Here is a 25,672-nt window from a genome sequence, read left to right on the forward strand (position 1 = left end):
TGCCTCAACTGAGAATCTTTCTCAAAATCACATGGCTCAGGTTATATGGAGGCCAGCCCATCATCCAGGAAGGATGGAAGAGTGAGCAGGAAGGTGGCTGGTAGAACCTCAGATTCGTATGTTAGGATCAATTTCCATAGAGAACAACTAATAGCTTTTATTACTGCCATACAAGTAGGATCCTGGTCAGAGAAATAAAAAAGGAACGCTCAGTGAGTCTTATGCAGACTTAATCATTCAGGGATGGAAGGAAGAGATCCCCTCTTGCTAAGAAAGCAATATTTACCAAGTACCCACTAATCACAGAGCATTAAAGCGTTGCTTATTCAGATTATCAGATTGCTTACCCTACAAAAATTATTCTTCACCATCCAATGCTGACTTAGAGTTAGCAGATATGAGATGGTAAAAAGAATTCATGGTCAAGAAGGTACCAAAAAAAAAATCAATGATTCTATTATTTTTGTGGGGACATGGTAAACATGCTCAACTGCTACATATATATTTCCCCCAGCTTCTTTCTCATTCTCTTGTTTGCTTTGTCATCTCTTCCTCCTCCCCTTCCCTTTCTTCTCCTCTTTCACTTATGTATTTCCAAAAAAGTTATCTCAAGGTTCCCAAGGACACCAAAATCCTCTCACTGCTGGTAGTGTACTTCTCTAAGTTTATGCTACCAAGCTAAGGGAAGAGGGGGTGAAAGCCCTTTATTAGCTCAAGTCAAGGTGACTTACATGTTCAAGTGAGCAGCATAGACAAAAAAAACACGGTTCGTATTGTTAAATCACATCTTTGGGTCACATATGTCCCAAAGGGATAGATCCTGAACTTATTCTTTCACTGGTATGAAGGTGAAGAGACTCCTCCTACAATGCAGGTCATTATTTTTTCTGTAATATATGGGCTCAGCGAGCTTACTGGAATGCTGAGAAGCTAAGAGACTTGCTCAGAGTTACAGAGTCAGTTGTGTAGGAGGCTTGAATCCCGTTCTTCTCGGCTTTGGAAGCCAGCTCTTTGACCACCACTGCCCTATGTCTCAAACTTATAAAGTTTTTCAGAAAGGAGTTACCCTCCTTTTTTTGCTACTAAAGAATCATCAGTTGGAAGAGCAAACTGAAGTCTCATTGTCCAGCACAACAACATTACTAAGACTTTCAGCAAATTCATTAAGCAATCTCCAAAGGCCTTAAGATTTTGTCCTTACAGTAAATGAATAGTACAGAGATGGTCACAAGAACAGGGGTACTTTTTTTTTTTTTTTTTTTTTTTTTTTTTTTTTGCTTTAGGGCCATGTTCAAATGCTAGCAGCAGACCTCCCCTTAAGGTTAAGAATCGCCTTTCTTGTTCTCATCCAAATGAGTCAAAAGGGATTCTAAGGAGGGTGTCCAAGACGTGGAAAGTGTACCACAGACAGAGGCAATATCAGGTGCTAAGAGGTCAAGAGCTAGCTTTCTTTCATAGTAGAAAATAGCATTTTGGTTCTGGTTCCATGAAATAGAGCACAAATTTTGTGAAACACTTAAGGTCAAAAACATGGGAATAATCCCAATCTTTGCTGTTTTTCTGATCCGTTTCTTGAAGAGCTTATTCAATGGACATTATGGTTTGGAATGAGTTTCCTCAAGACAAAGTTGGTAACTGTCACGTCTTCCATCTCTGATGGCCTGCTGGCTCTTGGGTCAGATTCTTGTCCCTGTAGTCACCTCCTCGTTTCTAGTCATCAAAAGAGATGCCTTGAAAACAAGTATCAGACCACAAGAGACATCCTGGTTGGAAAGTCATTCTGGGGAGAGAAATTAAGAGAGGGAAAAGTTAGGCTACAGAGGGATTAAAAGTTAATGAATCTTTAAATAAAACTTACAAAACAGGTTATTTGGGAAAAGACTATTCCCCAAACAAGACACTCCATCTCTGTATTCTGCTTATTTTATCAGGCTGCCCCCACATTTTGGAATGCTCTCTCTCTCCTCAACTCCATCTCCTGGCTTATCGAGCCCCAGCTAAAATCTCACCTTCTATGAGATGCCTTTCCAATTCCCTTTAATTTTGATCTCTTCCTGCTGTTGATTATTTCTAGTTTATTCTGCATGCAGCTTGTTTGCAGATAATTGCTTATATGTTGACACCCCAATTAGAGTGTGAGTACCTTGAGAATATAGTCTGGTTTTGACCTTAGTATTCCCAACTTTTAGCACATAGTAGGTACATGGCACATAGTGGATGCTTAATAAATATTTAGGGCTGGTAGATAGAGAAATGGATAGAGTGCTAGGCCTGAAGTCAGAAAGACGAATTTCCCATTATTCAAATCTGGCCTCAGACACTTACTACCTGTGTGACCCTGAGCAAGTCATATAACCCTCTTTGCCTCAGTTTCCTCATCTGTAAAATGAATTAGAGAAAAAAAGGCAAGCCAAAAAACCCCAAAGGGTTCATGAAGATTTGGACATGACTGAAACGACTAACAACAACAAAATAAATGTTTACTGACTGAGAGAAGGACTAGATTCCCCCCTATATATAAAACTTAACACGTCCTAGCTGTGTGACCCTGGGCAAGTCACTTAACCCCAATTGTCTCAGCAAAAAATAACAATATAGCAAATAAATAAAATAAAATAGGACAGTCCCTTCCCCAGTTCCCCCAGACTTCGATGACTTGTACGCTTTAATCCCAGAACCCAACCCCTACAAAGCTCTTTCTATTCCACTACAGGCTTTGTGCCAGACTCTGCCCGCCAGCCATAATGTCCCCTGCCTGACGGTCCCCTTCTCATCCCACTTGGATCAGGACCACCAGACACGGTCTCACAGTTTTCTTGGGGAGCTCCTTTTTCCTCTTCTTTTCCGAGTTGCTATGGTACAAGGAATCCCGGCCCCTGTAGGAGGGCCCTCGGGTCAGCTCCAGTTCACTGTAGGGCGGTAAGGTATCTTCCAAATCGTCCTCTTCGTCGGGCTGCGAGGGCGGCTGCTGTCCAGCCCCCGCTTTGTAGGAGGTCGGCGGCGACCAGGCGTAATAGCTCCCGCTCCGCTGCAGCGGCTGGGAGCTCAGCTTGGACGGGGTCTCGAGGCTCCCGCCGCCGCTGCTGCCCTCGCCCCGGGACTTCCTCTCCAGCACGCTGCTCAAGTAGGTGTGGTCGTACTTCTGGCCAACTCCCGGGGTCCGGCTCACCAGCCGCGGGAGGTGTTTGTCCTCGTTGGCCCGTCTGCGCGGGGGGCTGTAGGACCAGCCCCTGTCGGAGTCCGTCAGGGGCTCGCGGCTGCGGCTCCTTTTGCTGTAATACTCCTCTAAGGAGCCGTCGTGATAGAGGCCGCCGTGGGCCCGGGACTCGGATCTCTCAAAGCGGCTCCCGCCGCGAGGCTCTTGGCTGTTGCCCTCGCCTCGGTGGGAGCGCTGGCCGTAGGAGTCCGCAAAGGCGGCCAGCTCGTCCATGGACACAGCTGGCATCCCCATGGCAAAATTCTTCCGCGACAACATCTCCGACTTGGACCGCTGCTGGCTGCAAACCAAGAAGCCAACGGTCAACCTTAGCCAACCAACAAAGGTCCACTGAGCACCTACTGTGTGCGAGATATTACAGCTGGCCCGGAATAGGAGGAGCAAGTCCTGAGACCTGCCAGGGTTTCCCCCTAATCTTGGGACCTATCCTCATGGCCGGGATGTATGTTACATCTCACATCCATAGTGATAACAGCAATAATAATACCAGATTAGGGTTTCGAGATTCTCTTGCAATCATATACCTAGTTACTACTCCAGCAGCTACTGGGCAATATTTCTTCCTTTCTTCCCCAGGGGATAGAGAAAAGAGGGCTTTGGAAAAAGTGAATTGAACAGAGTTCCTTTGCAAAATTCAATTAGCCAAGGATGGAAATATATGCCGCTCTTCTCTTACAGTAAGACAGCAAGAGCAGAGAAGGTGTTACTATGCAGTATAATGTACTTTTAGAGGCTATGTGGCAAAATAAATGAGATGGATGAGAAAACATAGGTATGAGGGTTCACAAGGATTAAGGCGTAAGCTCCTCTGGTCTTATGTTGAAGACAGCCATCTGCACCCAGACAGAGTTAGGTGGAACTGAATGTGGGCCACAACATAGTATTTTCACTCTTTTTGTTGTTTGCTTGAATTTTGTTTTCTTTCTCGTTTTTTTTCCCCCTTTTTGATCTGATTCTTCTTGTACAGCATATTTGTGAAAATATGTATAGGAGGGGCAGCTAGGTGGTGCAGTGGATAGAGCACCAGTCCTAAAGTCAGGCGGACCTGAGTTCAAATTTGGTCTCACACACTTAATACGTCCTGGCTGTGTGACTCTGGGCAAGTCACTTAACCCCAATTGCCTCAAGAAAAAAAAAGTAAGAAAATATGAATAGAAGAATTGTATATGTTTAACATATATTGGATCACTTGCCATCTAGGGGAAGAAGTGAGGGGGAAAATTAGAAAAAATTACAAAGGGTGAATGTTGAAAATTATCCATGTATGTATTTTGAAAATGAAAATTTTTTTTAAAATTTTAATTATTTAAAAAAGGATGTATGACATAGTTCAAAGAAAAAAACGGGAAGTGATTAATGTTTTGACTCTAGTCTAACAAAGTAATTCTTGCAAACAGCATTTTTAAATGTTTCCTTGTTTAAACTTATCTATGGAATGGAGAAACCCAAAAATTACTTGTTATATTCATCAAAGAATTATAGAACGCCAAGAATTCAACAAGTATTTATTCAATTCTGACTGCACACATGGCAGTGAGCTAAGTGATGAGGCTAAAAAGATGAAAATAAAACAATATACTTGTTCTCAAGGAGGTTACAACTGAGTGGGGGATGAGGATTTTGCACATAAATAACTATACTAAAAGAAAATAATAGGAGGCATTGGGAAGATCAGAGTAGTTTGAGATATTTAAGGATAGAAGAATCATTTTTCTATGTGATCTTGAAATGTCATAGCTTTTAAGGTGGAAATCTGCTCATGTTTATAGATAGTATGTAGGATAATTGAGACTTGAACTTTGTTCTCATGACTTTCCATTATGTCATTGGAAATCTAATGGTTTACCAAAAGAAAATGATGCAAAAAGATCTCAGGAGGGAAAGTAAAGCTCAATCAAATTAACATAGAATGGGAAAACGATGAATGGCAATCAGCAGGTCCAGCTTTCCTTAGGCTTTGTACCATGTCTATTTATCCCTCCCCTTTGCCTAAATTCCATTTTCCTTTTAAACAAAATTTCTATACCTGTGCCTGAAGCTGTCTCGATCCTCTTTGTTATAATTGGAAGATGAGGGCCCATGTCCTGACCCACCACTGTTTCCCATTACACCTGTCCAATAGTCTGCATCACTCTCCATGTTCCCCAAAGAAGGGAGAGGCTTCCTCCGCATCTGGCGGTAAGATTGACAGAAATTTCCATTTTCTTCATGCAGGGAGCTGAGTTCAGAAATGGTGTTATTATCTGGAAGGGGGGAAAAACACATCCCAACACAATATTATTCTGTGATCCCTCAAAGCCAAAGGCATTGAGAACAATTCTCTGAGGGCCCTCTTCATTCTCTAATTCAGGGTGGGTTACTGACTAAAGCTCCTTCGGGTTACGCTGAAATACCAGGAATTGCTTGCAATTTAAGGCACGTCTGCTCAGAAAAATGATGTTTCCTCTCTGTGCCTTGCTCTTTGGTAGGAGAATACTTGATATTTTTCAACACTGATGAACAAGACTAACAGAATATAAAGGATTCAGGGTAAGAAGCAGACATACAGGGAGACAAGAAACCAATGTCTATCTTGTTTCTCAGCCTCTCTCAGTAACTAGAAAGTATTCTATCTCATGAGACATATCCAGGAGAAGCAGTGATGGATAGCAAGCTGGCTTCCTTGCCTCCTGAACCAGAAGGATGCAAATCCTGCTTCTGACACAAATTCATCGTGTGATCCTGGGAAAGTAACTTATCTGCCTGGGCTCTGAGTAAGTTCCTAAGACTGTAAATTGCAGAGAAGGGGCTGACCTGCTTTGGGAAAAGGAATTTCCCTATGTGGGAATCCTCCTTTAGCACAGTTTTCCCTTTGAGGTAGACCTTTTCCCTTATAGAGGTAAAAACCCCAAACTGCCTGATGAATCTGATAGTCACCAGCCCAAATTATTCTCAGCAGCAAGTACAGGAGGTCTCTAGGGATTGGGGGAAGGCCCTCTCCCTCCAGCCCCAAAACAGACCCTGAGACTGCCTACAGAAGGACCGTAGACAGGGTCTGAACCTGGAGACTGGAATGAACCATATTAGTTTGCTTAAATCTAAACTATACTGAACTAAAGTTGGACATTCATTTAAAAAAAAAATCATTGGAATAGCACCAGCCCTGAAGTCACTTAACCCCAATTGCCTCAGAAAAAAAAAAATCATTGGAATAAGCCATGTGCCAAATCTACACAAACTGGAACTAATCCTAAATATTTCCAATTCCTAATAAGAATCAGGATGGACAATGGAGGCTTTTGGTTTTTCTTTCTCTTGCCCTTTTTTACTTGTCTTTCACCCAGCAGCCTTTGGGCTCTGCTGCTCTTGTTCATTAGGGTCAAACATGGAAAAGGAAACATTTGAAAAAGGAGATGATGTATGAGAAAGGTGAGCCTAGCGCACCTTCGGAAGGTAGCCCTAAGCCGTAAAATGTCTAGCTCTCGTTTCTTATGTGTTGTTCATACTTTGTTCTTGTGGAGAACCAAAGGCATCGCAGGTATCATGTCTTGACTTGCATGGGAGCTAAGTTTGAGTAAAGCAGGGCTGTGCAAAGTAGTCAGCCTTATTCTCTCCTCTAGTCTTTACTTTTATAAAGGAACCATTTCCTTGGTGTAGTTATGCTACCCAGAAAGACTGTAGCCTTTCTGTGTCTTAGCAAGAGCTGGTATATGGTATAATGGTATAATAGGTATGGTATAATATGGTATAATGGTATAATATGGTATAATGGTATAATAATAATGGTATAATTGGTATATTGGTATATATGGTATAATATATGGTATAATGGTATAATAATAATAACAACAATAATTATGATGATGATGATCTGTAATATCTAGTGACAAAACTCTTTAGATTTAGCTAGGCTGGTCGCCCAGTTGCCAGAGCCATGGTTCATCTCTGAGCCTGTATTCCCAGGATTTAGTCCAGCGCCTAGCACAAAGGTATTTAATAAATAAATTAGCAAATTTCTGTTGGCTGACTGACTACAGCATCTGATTTTGTCAGCATCTGATCCTCTTTCTCCTTCAGCAACCACCCCTTCCCTAGCCTTTCTCCTTCACCCAGGCCTTTCCTTGTGCCCTAATGCAGACCCATCATCACAGCTCATACAACACAGCTCATTTGATGAGCCCATCAAATGCAGTGACATCTGCATTTCTGACATTACAATCTGGAGATGATCTTTTTATAGTAGGTACGGTGGGAGGATACAGCAGTGAATGCTCCTCAGACAGGATAGTTTTAGACTGGAGAGCTAGTCCAGGGTGTGGGCTCCTCCTGATCTGAACAGAACCCCCTAATTATGACAGATTCCTGCTATCAAGGCAGGGAAGGGAAGAGGAAAGAGAGCCTCATAGTCAACTCCAACAGGCCTTCCATAACTAGCCCTCACATGTCAGACCTGCTACATGCAGACACTAATGATATGTGGTGACTAAAGATTTATCCCAAAGAATCATCTCCATCAGCTATATAGGCTTCAGGTCTGTGAATGAGCTCATGGCTGGGGCCCTGCCACCAAGAGACTCTTTAATTAACAAGTCCTTCCAACAAGAGAGACAGCTCTTTCTCTTTCTTTCTGCCCCTCAAGCCTTCCATTACTTGGCTGCTTAGGATGATGGAGGCCCCTGACTGCCAGATTCATAAGGTGGTTTTCTCTCAAATACTTCCTACAGAGAAAACTGCTGCCAGGTCTACAGAATTCCAATGTCAAGGTCTTTTGAGTCAGTGAACTGCAGAATTTAGTCTCTACATTTTCAGGAGCTTTTTAAAAAACATTTTAAAGGGTGGGGTGGGTTTTTTTTTGACAAATTTTTTTTTCTGTCTTTCAAGTGTTTTGATAGCCCCCAGTGATGATAATGGCATCATGTAATAACAAGAGATTCCTTTATCCACCAAATCAGAGGCTCTTTCCCTGGGTTCACTCAAGGTGAATTTTTTCAAGGCCATGGCTCCCTGACAGTTCTTACCTCAGCAAACCCTTGTGCACCGTGGGACTAGCCAGTAGGCTACCTCTCAGAGCTACCAGCATGGAACGAATCACAGATTTATTACTCACATCTTTCTCTCATCCTTCTGGCCGGATCAAACTGAGCCAATTCCTTCTCAACATAATACAGCACCTTCATGGAGTCCCGTTCTTTGTCAGTTTGGATCCGGTAACCTTTGCGAACTGCCAAGAGAAGAACAGGATGGAAGAATACAATTGGATTCCACTTAACAAATATTTACGTGCAAGATACAGTGCTAGGTGCTGGCAGTACAAAGATAGAAATGAAGGACAATCCCTGTCCTCAAGGAGCTTGTTTAAAGGGAAGAAAAGGAAGGGGGAGAGAATACAAATATAAATAAAAATAAATAAGTAAGAAGCAATCTCAAAGGCCATTCACACCACTTAATATCTTGATTGAGAATCTCTTCTAATCAATCAATCAGTAAACATTTATTAAGCACCTGCCATGTACAGAGCCCTATGCTAAGCACTGAGGACACAAAGAAAGGTGAAAGTCAATTCTGTTCTCAAGGAGTCTAATGAGTAAGGTAACATGCTATATATAAAGCAAACAATAATGGGGAAAATATACAGAGGGAAGGCACTAGAATTACGAGAGACTGGGTACATAACATCTCTGTCCAAGTGACCACCCAGCCTCTGTTTAAAAATCTCCAGATAAGAGTCTACTACCACTCTATGATCTTGAACAAATGAGCTTATGATTCTCCATTTATGAAAAGAATCTTTTATAGTTGGATTGACTGAGCATCAACAAGGCAAGAGCCATGAGTTGCCTACCTCTTCACTGAATACAGGATTTAACACTGATAATGAGCCATTGTAATGATTTAGAACAGCCCATCTCTGGAACTTCTCTTCCTCATGACAATAGAGATGACAAGTGAATATCCAGCTTTATTCAAAAACCTCCAGGGATGATGAATTGTCCATATCCCTCATCTGGAGGACTCAGTGTTACGGAAGGTTTTCCTGACATCAATCCTAAATCTTGCTCTTGCCAACTTCTGTCCATATTATACCGCTGCCCCTTGGATCTAACAGAATAAGTCTACCCACCTTCTAAATAAATGCCCTTCTAATACTTCAAGATAGCACTCATATTCATGGGATCCTAAACTCAGCAAACCAGAGCTGGAAAGGACTTCAGAAAGTTAAGATCTGACTCTTAATGAAACTGATTCACAAAGACAGACAAATAGTAATGAAGAGCATTGTATGTGCTTCTAGAGAAAAGCCTACTTTCTATTCTCTGGTCTAATTTTCTAAAATCTATGAGGAGGTAGGTCATCTTGCCCTGATTGTGAGCAAAGCTCTATTTACATCACAGATGAGAATTTTACATTTTGCAGTACGCTAATCACAGAACCAGCACTAAAGACAGTGAAAGACACCCACACACACATTTGCAGGTGCACTGATTATATGAGAACAAGCTGGGCATCTCTTGCACATTCATTTCAAATTGTAGGATTGCTTTAAAAAAATTTAATGATTCTCAGAACACATTTTGGGGGCACCTTTTCTTGGAGGTTAACTCTAAAATCCTTACATGGAGGAAATTATTAGTAATAATGGTTTTATTTATCAAGCACTCACTCTCCCATCTCTGCAGAGGCGTTTGCAGAGTAGTACAGACAGTTCAATTAAAATGCAATTATCCTACGAAAATGCTGTGTCTCTTCTGAGGCAGCTTGGTCTACTGGATAAAGCACAGGGCTGGGGATCAGGAGAATAGTCATCCATTTTCCGCTCTACCAATGAGTCAGTGGGTGACTATGAGCAGATAATGGCTTCTCTGAATCTCAATTTTAAAATCTATAAAATGGGAAGAATTACAACTTATCCCCAATGGGGCTCATGAAAATGCTGAGAGGTTGAGTGAGATGAGATCTGAATTCTGTGTAATTCAAAACATACAAGAAATAACAGATATATATATATATTAGGATGAGTTCCAGTGCTACCTCTTCCATGAAGAACCTTGCCTGATCACTCCAGCTAGCAACAATTTTCCTCTCCTGTGAATTCCAGTAGAATTTTGTTCATACTTATTTTATAGAACTTAATCATATTCTATTTTGTATTACCCTTTGTGTAAATGTCTTACTCTACTTGCTAAATTATCAATCTGTAAGACTGAGATTGTGGTAAAATCATGTCTGTTATCCCATAAAGCATTTAACACAATGCCCTGAACATAACAGATGCTCAACAAATGTTTAGTGAATGAATTAATATCATTTTAATAGTGTTTTAAATAATGGTGACTGGTTAAAGTGGCTAGTTTTTATTAGATCTTACAGAAGAAGCATAGAATCACAGTGAAAAGGGAAATCATTTTTTAGGATCACTCTGGCTCTAGCTGATTGGCTTATAGATCCCAGACCAATCCCCACTTGGTCATTATTTGGGTCCTAATTGATTCAGCGTGAATATAAATAATAATCATTTCTGTTTTGATCAGAAATCCGGATGGTCCTTCTTTCCCCAATTTATTGATTTCTTTATTCAGATTTTTTTTCTCTCTAGATCATTCTTTGCTTCAATTACTACCTACCCTTAATCACTGAATGGGTGTGGCCTTAATCAAACAGACCTGGTTAAAGACCTTAGCTTTAAAACCCTTAGGTCTCCCATTGCATCCAGGACCATCTCCAGATGTCCTGATCTCTATCTGGACCCAGATGGCTCTCTCTGGAGGGGAAAGTGAGGCAGGTGCTTTTGCACAGCTCTCCCTCACTTAAATCTATTTACTTGCACGTCATGTCATCACCTCCCTAATGTCATGATCCACTTTGAAAATGAAGGACAAACAACAACAATCTTTCCTTAAATGTGGGCCCTTCAACTGTACACAGTAGTATTCCAGCTGTGCTCTACTCAGGGCAAATTCTGGAGTATTATTTATCTCTTTTGCTCTGGACACTATTTTTCTCTTACTACAGTCTAAAATTGCATTATAAATGAGATCTCAACCAGATGGAGCTTACAATCTGGGAAGGATGAGAAAATATGTGCATAAATAGTATAATAAAAGGATGTAAGACTGTAATATGAGAGATACAAAGTGCTATGGGAGTCCAGAGAAGAGCCTATTTTCCGCTGAGAAAATAGCAGAATATGAAAGAGATGGTCCTAAAAGATGGGTAGGAAATAAGCTTGTGAGGAGAGCCCTTTTAGGCAGAGGGAATTTGTAAGTAAAGCTAACTAATAGCAATGGCTGACATCTTTATATATTAATATAGATATGTGGATATATCTATATCAATGTTACTTTTAAGAATTTTAAAGAATCTATAGAAACCTGAGAAAACTTGTATCAATGAATGCAAAGTTCAAACAGAATCAAGAAAACAATCAATACACTCATATTCCCCTTGTAAAGACAAACAACTTTGATAGCCTTAGGGACTTTGATGAATTCAATGACCAACCATATTCCAGAGGTGATGACTCAAGATGCAGAATGAAAACATATATTTTGGGACATTGGCAATATGGGGATCTATTTTGCTTAACTGTGCATGTGTGTTAAAAGTTAAACACTATTAAAATGCTATTAATTCATTCATTAATTCATTCTGTAAAGGAAGGAGGGAGAGAGAGACAGAGTGATAGACTCAAAATGCAGAATGAAAATACGTATTTTTGAACATCAGCAATGTGGGGATCTATTTTGCTTAACTATGCATGTGTGTTAAAAGTTAAACACTATTAAAATAATATTGATTCATTCATTAATTCATCCCCTATAGGGAGAGAGACAGAGACAAAGACAGAGATAGAGAAACAGAGATAGTCAGAGACAGAGACAGAGGGCGAGAAAGAAAGAGGGAGGGAGGGGGGAAGGGAGAGAGAGAAGGGAGAATAATTGATAATAAAATAAAAAGGTCTATAAAGTCCATTATTTCATTTGATCCACATCTGACATTTACTCCCTATGTCATCTTGGGATAGTCACTTAACTTGTGCCTCAGTTTCCTTACCTGTAAAATTAGGTTGAATTAGATGATGTGGGAGATCTCTTGCAGCTCTAGGCTTGTATTCTATAATCCTAAAGTATGCATATTCAGAGAAGGAAAGTAACTTGTTCAAAGTCAAAGAGGTGGTGATCAGTAGAGATGTGTCATATCCAAGTGCTGTCCTCCTGCCACTGATGTTTATATCATGGATTGTGTCCAAACAAAATCTGGCTGCCTTTCTTTTGGCAAGCAGGCCAATGTCATCAGTCAGAATGCAGAGTAATCTAAATTCTGGGCTTAGCACAGGCAGATGGCAACAGGCTAAGTAAGGATGCTCTAAATGGTCCAGTCCTCTCCCTATGTTTCTCTCTTTATTCCAAGGTTGCTGAATGTCCTGCCCTTTTCTCCTTGACTTTATTTTCATGTTGCCTAATATTTTAATATAACAGAACTTCAAAAAATAGTAAGACCAGGGTGGTAAGAGAAAGCAGTGATACATGGGACATGATTCCCTAACAATGAGACAATGCAATTAGAATCAGGGAACTGAGAAATTCAAGAGACTTTGGAAATTGTATTTAACCCAATGCCTTCTTTGATAACTATGACAAATCAGCATCCCTTTAACCATCTCCAGTGAGGCACTGGCTCACAAGGCAGTTTTTTAATTATATTTTTCAGACAACCTTAATTATTAAGGAGGGTAATGATAACAAGCTAAAATTCATTTTCCTGTACTTTCTACTTCATGGATCTTGTACTTATAGGACTGAATCAAGCAAAGCCAATTCCTATTCCTTCCTTCCTTTCTTCCTCCCTTCCTTTCTTCCAATTCTTCCCTTCCTTCCTTCTTTCCCGTCCTTCCCTTCCTTTCTTCCTTTTTTCCAATCCTTCCCTTCCTTCTTTCCTTCCTTCCTTCCTTCCTTCCTTCCTTCCTTCCTTCCTTCCTTCCTTCCTTCTCCTCCTACCCTTTAGATATAGGTCTAAATATCCTGAATTCCTTAAACTGATCCCAGTTGGAATTATAAATCTGAACCATATACACAGTTTAGATATGTCGCATCCTCATAAAATTCATGACTGTACATATTGTGATACCATACATATCAAGTCAGACGCTCTGAAACCTAATCTGTATACTTCATAACCTAGAAAGAAGGTATTTGTCCTGTCCTCTAGTACAACATTATATCCTAGGTCCGCTATTCTTCAAAAAAAAAAAAAAAAAAAAAAACGTAAAGTTGATTTCCTAGTCATGCCATCTGGGTCTTCAGGGATTTCTAATGCTCATCAAATGAACACTGGAAGCCATTGAGGGAAGATGGTGCCTGGATCTCTTTATGTCCAAAGAATGTCATCAGTTTGGGTTTCAGTAGCTAAAGAACTTGGCAATACCTCCTGTATAAAATGTGTGGTCATTTTAAAGTCTGAAGTTAAAAATCCTGTTATTGATCAGCCACAGTGGCAGTTATTTTTACTACAGAGTTAACAGTTTTATTGTTGACTATATTAGAATTTTACAAATTTTAGTGGTTTAGACAGTTCTGTTTTTAAAGTAACTCACAAAAACATTCCGATTTTTGCCTAACATTCATTGAGAAAGAAATCTGCTTAGGGGGACATGAAGGTTTTCATTGGTATACTCAATCTTTATCAGTAGCTAACGTGATTGCGAAGATAAAGTTTTGTTTTGATCAGATAATACTTTATTGGTCTTTTGCTCATTCTTTCTCCCATCATTCACATACATCTACAGAGATAACACACTTCAAGAATTTATTCCTTTCAGAATCCACAAGACAAAAATTCAAATTCACCACGTTAGCAAATCCAAAATATGTTATCTCCACCTCACCTCCTAACATTTCTTTTCTTTTCTCCTTCTGCTCTGGGAACAGTAATCAAATCAGTACTATCCGTGCTTTTGGAAAGTCTGTGCCAATCAACTCTCCCATCACTCACACAATCTGCGTGGCTCTCAGACCAAAACTGAGACCAGACTTTCCCTGGCCTATACTTCCCAAAGATGCCTCTGTCTTTTAAATGTAAATTCCTTGAAGGAAAGGAAATTGTTAACTTTTTTATTCATGTCCTCAGTACTTGGCAATATACTTAGCACATAGTAAGCACTGAAAAAAACATTTATTTCTGTTAGGTAATTTCATTGATTAGCATCATTTGTGATGAAACAGTTATTTCATCCCAATCTGAACTGTTACGGCTCACTGACACTACAAAACCCAATAGTAGCTGGGATAATTTTATGTTATTATGCTTCTTTACATAATAGAGAATGGTCCAAAGTTCAGGGAATTCCAAAATGGTGGTGATAATTTAATGAGAAATATGCAATACTACTGGCTAGAATCATTTTTGGAAAATTGGATTTTTAAAAAAACAGTTTTCAATTTAGAGTCAATGAATGATTTATATAATTTTTCTCTTTAGTCCAGTCTAAGTCTTTGCATTAATAACAACAACAATAATGAAATCCAGATCTTTAAGGTTTGATAAAGAACTTTACAAATATCATCAGGATATTCACATCTCAGGTTCTCCAATTTGTTAACTTAACCAGTTTTTATTTTATTGGAAAGGAGATGCCAGCAAATTCAATCTGATGTCATACTTTAGTTCCACAATATGTGGATTTTTTTAATGGATGGTAAAATAGCTGCCATATTCCATCCCCAAGGGGACATCCGTTCAGGAGGGAATATAGTAATGATTTCATTTTTGCATGTCATATGTGTATATATACTACAATTATGTAATTATGCATATTCAGGCACATACACACATTATCAGAATTGTAAACAAGATTTCACCAATCTACTCATCAATACACTAGTTCACTCATCTGTCCCAGAAGGAAAACGGGTGTGAGGCTGAAAGGAGTGAGGAACTGGTAGTCAAAAATCAATCAAGAAATAAACCTTTAGGGCCAGGTGTAATGGATAGAGAACCAGCCCTGAAGTCAAGAGGACCTGAGTTCAAATCTGCAGAATTATTGGACAAGTCACTTAACCCCAATTGCCTCAGCAAAAATAAACAAACAAACAAATAAGTAAAAGAAAGAAACATTTATTATAAGCCCAATATGTGCCAAGTGCTGTAAAAAGGAGGCTCTAGGTTGTGAGGTACACGGAGGGAAGTAAAGGGGAAAATGACTGGGAAGAAAGGGAAGGAGGTCAAGGCTAGAAAATGCTTTAAAACTCAAACAGAGGATTAGTACTAATTAAGAGACATTTGGGGACTGATGGGACATCAGAGCAATGACTAAGTACTTCTATTCCCCAGCCAGGCTCTTGATGATAATTAACAAGAGAGGCAGGGGGTGTCCCTGGGCTACACAAGCCATTCATTGTTGGGAACTTCAACACAAGCTCATTCAGCGTGGGTCAGGAGGCTGGTTTTGTTTTCTTTGATTTTACAAGACTGGTATGTTCTTTTAAGTGCTCCTGGAACCTTTTGGTTTCCAGGCACTAAACAAATAAATGTCAACAGAGCCTATGATGTCTCAAAATTATTGCAGAGATGCCGGGAATTCTTATTAAAAGTCCAGGAAATTTCTAGGCTTCTAGGCAGCGTAAGAAGCTAAGGAAGAGAGGTTCTACTTTCTGGTGAGGTGCCCTGGGCACTTGTCTCATTCAGAAACTAGGGGGCTAGAAAGAGCTTACTTGGATTAAAAGCTACATGTGCTCCCCCCAGCTGGCACTAGTCTTAATATGCTTCAGGAAGAAGCTGGGATAATATGTGAATAATAATAATAATAATAACTACCATTTATATAGCATTTTAAGGTTTGCAAAGTACAACAATCCTAAATAGGTAGGTACTATTACTATTCCCATTTTACAGATGAGGAAACTGAGGGACACAGAGGGGAAGTGATCTGCTCAGGTAACATAGCTAGTGAATGAACTCTAGTCTTCCTGACTCCAGATCTAGCACTCTATCCAGTGGACCGCTTAGCTGTCTCTCTTAAAAGCTTATAAGAACAGGTTCTAACTCTCAAATCCCAGTTTTCTTCAAGTACTTGTAATTCCATGTCCACAGCTATTTATTTTCCTTAGTTCCAACAAACTAGAGCTCTTCTTTGTTTAGAATGCAACCCTTTACTCAGCCTTCCTGTCTCCAGAAAGCATTTTTATCTAGAGAATTTAGCTGTCTCTTAAAAGCTTATAAGACTACGCTCTAACTCTCAAATTCCAGTTTTCTTCAGGTACTTGTAGTTCCATGTCCATGACGATTTATTTTCCTTAGTTCCAACAAGTTAGAGTTCTTCTTTGTATAGAATGCAACCCTTTGCTCAGCCTTTCTGTGTCCAGAAAGCATTTTTTATCTGGGCAGGAGGAGTATAAATCCTACCCAGCATGCCCAATGGATCCTCTCTGCCTTCTTCTTCAAGAGCAGGCTGCTTACCCACTTGAAAATGCACACATGCTGAAGCAATCCAATGTGCCAACTTACACAGCACGTAGCTCTCACTCCCTGCTAGAGTCATTTGGGGATTTTTGTATATCTGGACCGTGTCTGGATTTTTTTCTGTGATGTCAAGAATCTGCAGTATTCTCCTTGGCTCACCCAGATGTATCATTCACATTCTAGGGCCTGGAATGACACTGAAAATTTATGTAAGTAGTGTCCTTTGGGCCAGAACTCCAACCATGCTGCAGAAATTTAATCTCCCCAATGGTAAACGATAAGGATTAGCTTTTGTGTTGTTAAAGAAAGACAGGATTCGACTCACAGAGACAAGAGAATACTAGTTTCAAGGCTGAGGGTAAAGTGCCCATTGATTGGGGGGTTACACAAATTGTGTTATGTATATGGAGGTGAAGGAATATATCCCTAAAAATATTCCTTTTTTGATTAGTTGTGTCTATTTGTGACCCTGTTTGGGTTTTTTTTGGCAAAGATACTGGAGTCTTTTGCAAATTTTTTCTCCTGATCATTTGACAAATTAGGAAACTGAGGCAGACAGGATTATGTAACTAGTGTTTGAGGCCATATTAGAAGTCAGGGTCTGCCAACTCCAGGACTGGCACTCTATTCCCATGTTCCTGGATTCAAGGGATTTTGTTTTCTTTCAGAGAAGTAAAATTTTTTTTAAAATGAAAATTCAGCTTGTTTGATGCTTATGCTGTTCTAATGTTGGCGGATTATCATCAGCTAAAGCTATTTATTAAACTCACATAGGTGGTAAAGTGGGAGTCTGGATTAAGGATGTGAATAATAATCATGATGATAAAAAAAAGTCAAAAATGAAGAGTTATATGAAGTGCTGCATAGTGAGAAATAAGTAGTAGCAGGAAAACAATACATAACAATGACTATGATAATGCAAATGAAAGGAACAAAAAAGTAAAAATGAATGCTGTGTAATTATGACCTAGCTTGGTCCCTGAGAAGAGTTAAGAAAACACACCTCCCAGAATACATCTGATCTATAAGAAATGATGAACAGGCAGATTTCATAAAAACCTGAAAAGACTTAGGTGAACTAATGCTGAGTGAAGTGAGCAGAACCAGGAGAACATTGTACACAGTAACAGCAAGACTGTGTGATGATCAACTATGATAAACGTAGTTCTTTTCCATAATACAGTGATCCAAGACAATTCCAACAGATTTGTAATAGGAAATGCCATTCACATATAGAGAAAGAACTATGATGATAAAATAGAGATCAAAGCATACTATTTTCATTAATATAAAAATATGTTGAATGGAATTGTACATGTATAACCTATATCAGATTGATTGCTGACTTAGGGAGGAGGGAGGTAAGGTGATGGAGGGGAAAAAATATAGAATTCAAAATCTTACAAAAATGAAATGTTGAAAATGAACTATCTTTACATATAATCGGAAAAAGTAGAATACTATTAAGTGGGGAAAAAAAGAAAATTATACTTCCGCCTCCTCTTCACTCTAGAAAAGGAATCTAGGCATGTGGAATATTACATATAATCTCAAGGTTAATGTTTTGCTGATTATCACTTATTCTCTCTTTTGAAATTTTGTTACAAAGCATAGCTCCCTTGATTGTAAAGAGAGGAATATAGTTAGAAATGCAGACAGGAAGTAAATACAAAGAACATCAGTAACAATACAATTAAAAACATACAAAGTGTTTTGCTCTATTTACATTCATATACACAATAGGTTTGTTTAAATAGAAAACTACTTGATTGAGTATAATGGTATAAGATCTGTGTATAGATTTCATAAAATTTTGAGGTAGGAAATCAAATACTTAGGCATTTTACAAATGAGAAAATGCAGCCCAGGGCAATTTAAGGACTTACAGTATTACACAAATGATAATGCTGGGTCATGACTCAAATCCAGGTCTTCTGACCACAGAAACCTGGCATCCTTTCTACTGCATAACCCAGATCCCACTGTGAAGTTTAATAAATAGTTCTGGATGATGGTAATTCTTTTATGGTTAGAATAACATAAAATGTAAAACTATTAATTTTCAATTTTGAAAATTTACTTCTCTCAAAGAAAATAAAACTCCTTGAAGAATGTATTTCCCCCAAGCCAACTTCTTTGAGCTAGAAGTAGTCAAAGAACACCTACAATATGGCCATCCCTGACAGGATTTGGGATTTGAAGGGACCATTTCATTGTATAGGTAAGGACATTTGACAACTGGAAAGTTTGAAAGATCTGCTCAAAGCACAGAGAGCAAATATCTCACCAGCTGCTAATGGCCTCCCCTCCAAGTTACCTTGTCTTTAACCATTTTGAATTTATTTGCATTTATTATCTTTAAGCTTATTGTGTATATACATGTATGTGTATATACATATGTATATATTTACACATACATATTTATACAAACACACACAGCCTATATCCCCAACAACCAGCACAGTGTCTGGCACACAGTAAGTATGTAATAAAGGCTTACTGATTCACTGACCAAAATAGCACAATTGGGCATTGAGTCAAATCCAATGCTCTTTCCACAATACCACATAAGCTCACCACATTAGGTCTCTTCCACTTGACACCATTAACGTCACAAAGAATTCACTGGAGAGCTCCATCATAAGGATTGGATAAGAATAAGAATGTCCAGATGCCTGAGCAAAGATTGTTAAAATGGCAAATAGTACCCAGCACAATTAGGTTGAAAGAAACATGAAAGAAGAGGGAAAGGAAAGTCAGAATAGGAAGCTACATGCAGAGACAGTGGGCATGGGGGGGAGGGGAAGGAGAATAATAGAAAAGACGGAGAGAAGACTCATGGATGATCAGAAAATTTCCACCAGTGATTTTCTCTACTCCATTTCTCAGGAGAATTACTGAGAATTACTCCCCTTCATACACTCTACAAGACAGCTATCTGGTCTGCTTGCTGTTCTTCCCCTTTCATATCTTGCCTCCATGTTTCTTCACTGGCTGTTCCCCATTCCTAACATGCTCTCCCTCCTCACTTTCATGTTTTGTCTTCCGGGTCTCCTGCAAGACACAGAGACAGTCTTTTCCCCCAACCTTATTCTCATCTGAACTTCCCCCTTATTGCCAAGAATCTTCCCATTTGCAACAGAGGTTCACAATCTCTGTATGACCATTGACTGATGTACCCTCATGTAGTCATCAAATCTTGTCATTTCTACCCAGTGTTTCCTCTTTCTGTCACTACTCACACTTCTCACACAGCCACCATCTTTCTTCAGTACCTTAATACCTCTTGCCTGTATCACTGCATTAGTCTCCTACCTTTACTCCCAAGCTCAAATCTCTTCTCTGTCCCAGTCATCAGCAGCCAAAATGATTTTCTTAAAGAATAGGTCTAACTATGTCATTCCCTTACTCAAAAAACTCTCCTGGCTCCCTATTATTGTGAGGATCAAACATAAATTTCTATTTGTAAAAGCCCATTATAATTCCTATAACCTAACTTACACATTATTCCCTTTCCCATACTTTACAGTCCAGCCAAACTGGACTTTTTCCTGTTTCTCACATGTGAAGTTCCATTTTCTGTCTCCATTTTTCCATGCCTAGAAGGCACCTCACCTCTTCCTTTTGGAATCCCTTGTTTCCTTCAAAACTCTGCTCAAGGGGACAGCTAGGTGGCCCAGTGGATAGAGCACCAGCCCTGAAGTCAAGAGGACCTGAGTTCAAATCTAGCCTCAGATACTTAACACTTCCTAGCTGTGTGACCTTGGGCAAGTCACTTAACCCCAATTGCCTCAGCAAAAAACAACTCTGCTCAAGTCCTACCTTCTACATGACACCTTTCCTGATCCTCCAGTTCCTAGTAGTACTCCTACTGCCTAAAAAATTCATGTTGTGTTTATTCCACAATTATTGTTGTATGTATGTGTGTGTGTATGTGTGTGTATGTTATCTCCTTGGAAAGAATGTAAAAAAAAAGTTTGGTACATAGGTGATGTTTAAAAAGTGCTTATTGACTGATATTTGAGATCTAAAAATAATAACTGTCCCCAATAAGACCCAATTTTATCCAATGAAATATACTTGGCTATAGAAAGTTGTTATTGTTACTCAATATCAACAGGTTAATAAAACAAGAAAAAATCAGGCTTTTATCCCTTACTGAGGTTTTATCCACTCCTTAAGTTTTAACTGTCTTCTCTATGCATGTGAACTTGCAGGTCACTTCTCTAGCCCTGCTCTCTCACATTCCAGACCCATTTTTGCAAATGCCTGCAGGAAATTTTGATTTGTTATTGTATTTCGAAATGAAAAGGGAACTCAGATATTGTCTACTCCAGTGATTCTTAAAAGAGAAAAAAAGGACCTAGAATCTACTTGGTTAAAACTATTTTCATAATATTAAAATAGTTGGATTCCTCCCTATGGCAAATATCAATGGTTATAACCTATTTGGGGAAAAAAAAAGCTCTTTGAAGGGAAGTTGTTGATAATTTTTAAGAAAGTAAAGGGGTCCTTTCTTCTAATTCCTCTGTTACAAATGGGAAAAAGGAAGCTCAGAATAATTTGCTGAAGGTCGTAGAGTGAATTAATGACAATTAATTAGAATGTTCCACTGTACCATACTGAGAGCTCAAACTCAACTTAGATCAAACTGACAACTTCAAACTATCTCACGTTTTCCTCCTTGTTATCCACAAGTTGCTGATGAGTGCAGATCCAGAGACTGAGAGATTCTAACTTGAGAGTCTATATTCTGTGAAGGCTTATAATTAGTGCTAGCTCCATACCAATTTCACCTGTAAAATTCCTTCGTCTGGTATCCGAAGCCTCTATAATCTAGTTCTAATGTACCCTTGCTGACTTGTTTCACAATAGTCTCCCTTCATGCACACTGTGTTCCAACCAAATTAGACAACCACCTGTTCTCATTTTGTCTTTTTCCCACCTCTGAGTATCTGTCTTCTCCCTCAACACACACACACACACACACACACACACACACACCCCACCACCACCATTGCCTGAAACAGACTTCACATCCTCGGCTTTAAAAAAAAAATCTCTTTTCCTTCAGGGCCCAATTTAAGTATTTCCTCATCCATGAAGGGGTCCCAATTCCCTTATCTAGAAAAGGATTCCTTCCTTCCTTCCTAAATCACCCATCCTTCTCTGTTTGAACTCTCCTATGCACTTGCCACATTCTGGCTTTGATTATATTTATCTTGTTCTCTCCAATGGAACGTTAGCTCCTCAAGGCAGGGTATGATGCCATTTATACCTTTTTGCTGAATGCAGTAGGCACTTAATATAGAGTAGGCACTTAACAAATCTTTATTTCACTGCACTGAACAATGTCTCTGATTCATCTTATCTTTTCTGCTTGCATTTCCAATACTTGGCTCAGTGGAACATAAAAGCATTCTGAATTCTGTTAATTCTAGTTTTTACTTCTTCCAATCCATTTTACATACTGCTTTCATGCTAGTCTTCCTAAAAGCCACTTTAAAAATATTTTCTTTTTTAATTTATGGAAGAAAACAGGAATTTCCATAACTTGTATGCTTTTTAATGATTTCATGTGAAACTGCAAATCTATTGTCTGCTTCCTACTCACCCAATACTCCACAATGGTTTTCAAAACCCTCCATTATCTGGTAATGTCAACTGATTTACCATTACCTTCCCTACCAGTCCTTTCTGTTAGTCTTTGCCTATTAGTCTCTCCAACTTGGGAGTGCTCTTTCTTGTCCTTTGCTATCTCAATCCTCTTCAACATTCAAGACTCACCTCTTCTATGAAATGGAACCTTTCCAGCCTGCTCTAACCCACAGCAAACTCTCCTTTTTCTGAATCAAAATAGTCCTATACAATTTAACACCAGATTATATACTTTTTGAGGATAGAACCTAAATATTATATGTTTTTTAAAATGATATCTAACACAATCCTGGGATGATGGCAGATAACTTTTCAGTTGATTAAATGACTAGAGGTCTGAGTAGATTGAATTATTTTCTATTATTTTCTGGTTGTATTTCTTATTTTTCTAAGGCCTAGAGGAAGAGAAAAATAATGTCCTCTTGCCCTTGGAAATTCTGGTACCATGGATGGGCATTGGGTTGGAGTTGCTTTTTTGACTCCATCCATGAAATTAATAGCTCCACTGAGTCGACTGTGCTAAGAAAGGAACAGAGATGAGAGCCCATATGCAGGATGGGGAAGGATAAGGAAAATATATGTTGCTTTTACCACTCTGGCTTCCTCCAAGGGAGTCACTTGGCGCCAAGGGAGGTGGATGTGGCTTATCCATCAGCATGGCAGAAGAGGAGACTCCTCCAACAGGAACAGAGGGAATATAGTAAGGACCAGGAACGCTGGAGACAGAGGGAGGATAGCCAGCTTTTGCAGCTTTCCCTGCTTCATATACTGTGAAGAGAAGAGAAAAATAGATTATATCCCCAACTAACTCCTCACAATTCTCACATAAACACACACACACACACACCCCTAGGATTTATAGCCAACAGAACAACCTAAGGAAATTCCTGGTTTCAAAATTATTTTTATTTTCCACCCCTGAACTGACTCATCAGGCTCACTTTCCCCACCCCCTTACATTCCTCCAGCTATGCTGAAAGACAGTGGTATGAGGAATTATAGTATTTAGTATCTGACAAAACTGGGTAATTAAATGGCACTAGGTACCATCCTAGCAGCCCCTGGCACTTAAGAAGGCATCCGCCACAAAAACAACCTGGCAACCCAGTCTAAAATCAGAATCCTGCTTTAGTCCTTAGGGAGGAGACCCACAGCTAGGGATGTTCTTAACTGGATCTCAGCCTCCTACCCTAGCTGAAGTGAAGAATAAATAACCCTGATTTCTCTTAGGAAGTTGCCTTAATGCTAAGTATGGAAGATATCTTTCCCCTAATAGTCTCCAGGATGGAGAATTCTATAGGAATAAGCGGGATTTTAATTAGTCTCTGGAGGAAAAGGAGTGAGCTCATTTGCTATACCCTTGAGGTCCTTGGTGAAAGGGTTGAGGGGTTCTAGCCTTTCCAAGTTCAGACTTCCGAATCTGCCCTCTTACCTTCAAATATGTCCTTTGTTGAAATCAATGAAGACTCCATGTGAAGGAAAAATATATGTGGGTTAAAAGGTAGGGACATGGGAATGGGATTGTTGGTAATGAGGCAATGATGCTCTGGTTCCTCAGGGATCTCCAGCAAGGATGAGGGTCTGGAAGGATCAGCCCATTGGTGAGAAGAAAGCTTTGGGGAAGGGAAAGTGAGGTTGGTACAGTTCTGAATGTTAACTCAAAATGTTCATTTTCACTCACATGCCCGAGGACAGCAACAGGAGTCTGGGCAACAAGGGCATCTGACGTAGCAACAACAGCTGTGTGGGCAGCACTGGCACCAACAAATCCCAACCAGGAGGAAGAAGAGGAACACTCCCAAGATCACCAGGCCAACAAACACCCACTCTGGAAACAGAAAGAGAAAATCTATACTAAAGGAGATTCTATGTCAGGAAAAGAGTCTCCTGGATTCATGCTCCCCCTGTGAAACAACAGCTGGGACCTGAAGAAGGGGATATCTCCTAACAAGGCAGAGAGCTCCCATATCCAAAGAAAACTCTGGAAATGAGGGGCACTGAGCCTCCCCAGCGTGGAGAGAAGGAAAGGGTGACTGGGCTTGCACTGTGCAACATAATGACCAATAAACACGAAATCATGGGACAATACAGATTAATTTCACTGTTACCTCTTAGGGAAAGTGCTCCTCAAATTGATGGAGGAGGTATCAGAATGGTTATCAGCTACAGCAAAAGGGCTGCCTTTTAGATTTTGCAAGCATGAGGTTTTGATCTATGGGTCTTCCCATACCACATTACAATTTTCTCTATTACATTATGCCTACTTTCAAAATATGTTTTGGTACCATGTGCTCCTATTTTTAAATCTGCTTTCCCATGATCATCACTAATCTGATCCTACATTAGTGCTTTTCAGACTATTAAAAGGAATACGTGCCCCTTGAAGGCAGGGAAGCTTTGTCTTTGAATCCTCAGCGTCTAGAACAGTGTTCCAATACACAGAAAGTACCAAATAAATACTTATTGAATAAATTAAAGTGATTTTTCAATTATCTAATCAACAATCATTTATTAAGTACCATGCTAGTAGATGGAAAAAGACAAAGACTGTAAACAGTTCTTACTTTCATGGAACATTAATGCTTAAAACTAAGATCCTCTGCCTAGGTCTTCCTGTATATCAAAATAGGGCTGGAATAGAAATCTACAATCAGGTAATTTTTCACACTATAAGGTCACTCTATGATCTAATCCTCTCATTCTACCTGGAAGGGAACTAAGGTCTGGAGGAATTAAGTGACTTACTGAGCACACAGAGCAAATTAAAGCAGAACTGAGAATTGAATGCAGATCTCTTGACCTTGAGTCTAGTGGTCTGAAGAGTATGACTTGGATGATACCACCCTGTGATGTAAGCACGTCATATTATAGTTACTAGAACAGCTGAGGGAAGAAATTAATTAAAACTAAGTGATAGGACATTTGATGTAGTTGAATTTAGCTCTGTATACTACGGTTTGCTCATCAATGGAATGTGAATGTCCCCTCCAAGAAGAATTGGACAAATGGGTGGACATTACAAAGAGGTAATCTGAATTGGGAGAAAGGGGGGACCCCACTTCATAACAATGTGGGCTCTCTCAATATAGAAGAGGTAATAAGTTTCTCTTTATTGAAAGTCTTGGGAGAAAGCCTGTATGACCATTTGTCAGGTATGTTGTAGAGGAAATAATCTGTTTGTTTTTCCCCTGGGGCAGACCAGATGGTCACTATGATCTTTTCTCAGCTCTGAAATGAAAATGATTCTGTGATTTTGATTCATTTTAGTGACAGAATGCATGATCAGAGTTCTGTGAATCATGATAGCATTGTACCACACAGAATACTGATGTTGTGAAGAATGTAAATGAGGCTTTTTATGTC

The 25,672-nt window shown here is 39.5% G+C and overlaps 1 protein-coding gene across 4 annotated transcripts in view; it reads right to left on the reverse strand.

Moving 5' to 3' along the window:
* Window positions 1-689: 689 nt before the first annotated feature.
* Window positions 690-25,672, reverse strand: part of ILDR2 (immunoglobulin like domain containing receptor 2) — an 83,106-nt gene continuing 58,123 nt past the window's right edge. For 2 of the 4 annotated variants that reach the window (XM_031936824.1, XM_031936822.1), the window contains 6 exons: window positions 23,991-24,137; window positions 22,901-23,077; window positions 8,304-8,417; window positions 5,244-5,460; window positions 2,810-3,497; window positions 690-1,780 (listed from right to left, as the gene is read on the reverse strand). In XM_031936824.1, the coding sequence (XP_031792684.1) occupies window positions 1,745-1,780; window positions 2,810-3,497; window positions 5,244-5,460; window positions 8,304-8,417; window positions 22,901-23,077; window positions 23,991-24,137 (1,379 nt within the window). In that variant the 3' untranslated portion in view covers window positions 690-1,744. Of the gene's footprint in view, window positions 1,781-2,425; window positions 3,498-5,243; window positions 5,461-8,303; window positions 8,418-22,900; window positions 23,078-23,990; window positions 24,138-25,672 lie in introns of those variants that run through there. The other 2 variants (XM_031936821.1, XM_031936823.1) reach the window with 2 other exon arrangements.

This window comes from Sarcophilus harrisii, chromosome 4 (assembly GCF_902635505.1).
Source record: "Sarcophilus harrisii chromosome 4, mSarHar1.11, whole genome shotgun sequence".
NCBI lineage: Eukaryota > Metazoa > Chordata > Mammalia > Dasyuromorphia > Dasyuridae > Sarcophilus > Sarcophilus harrisii.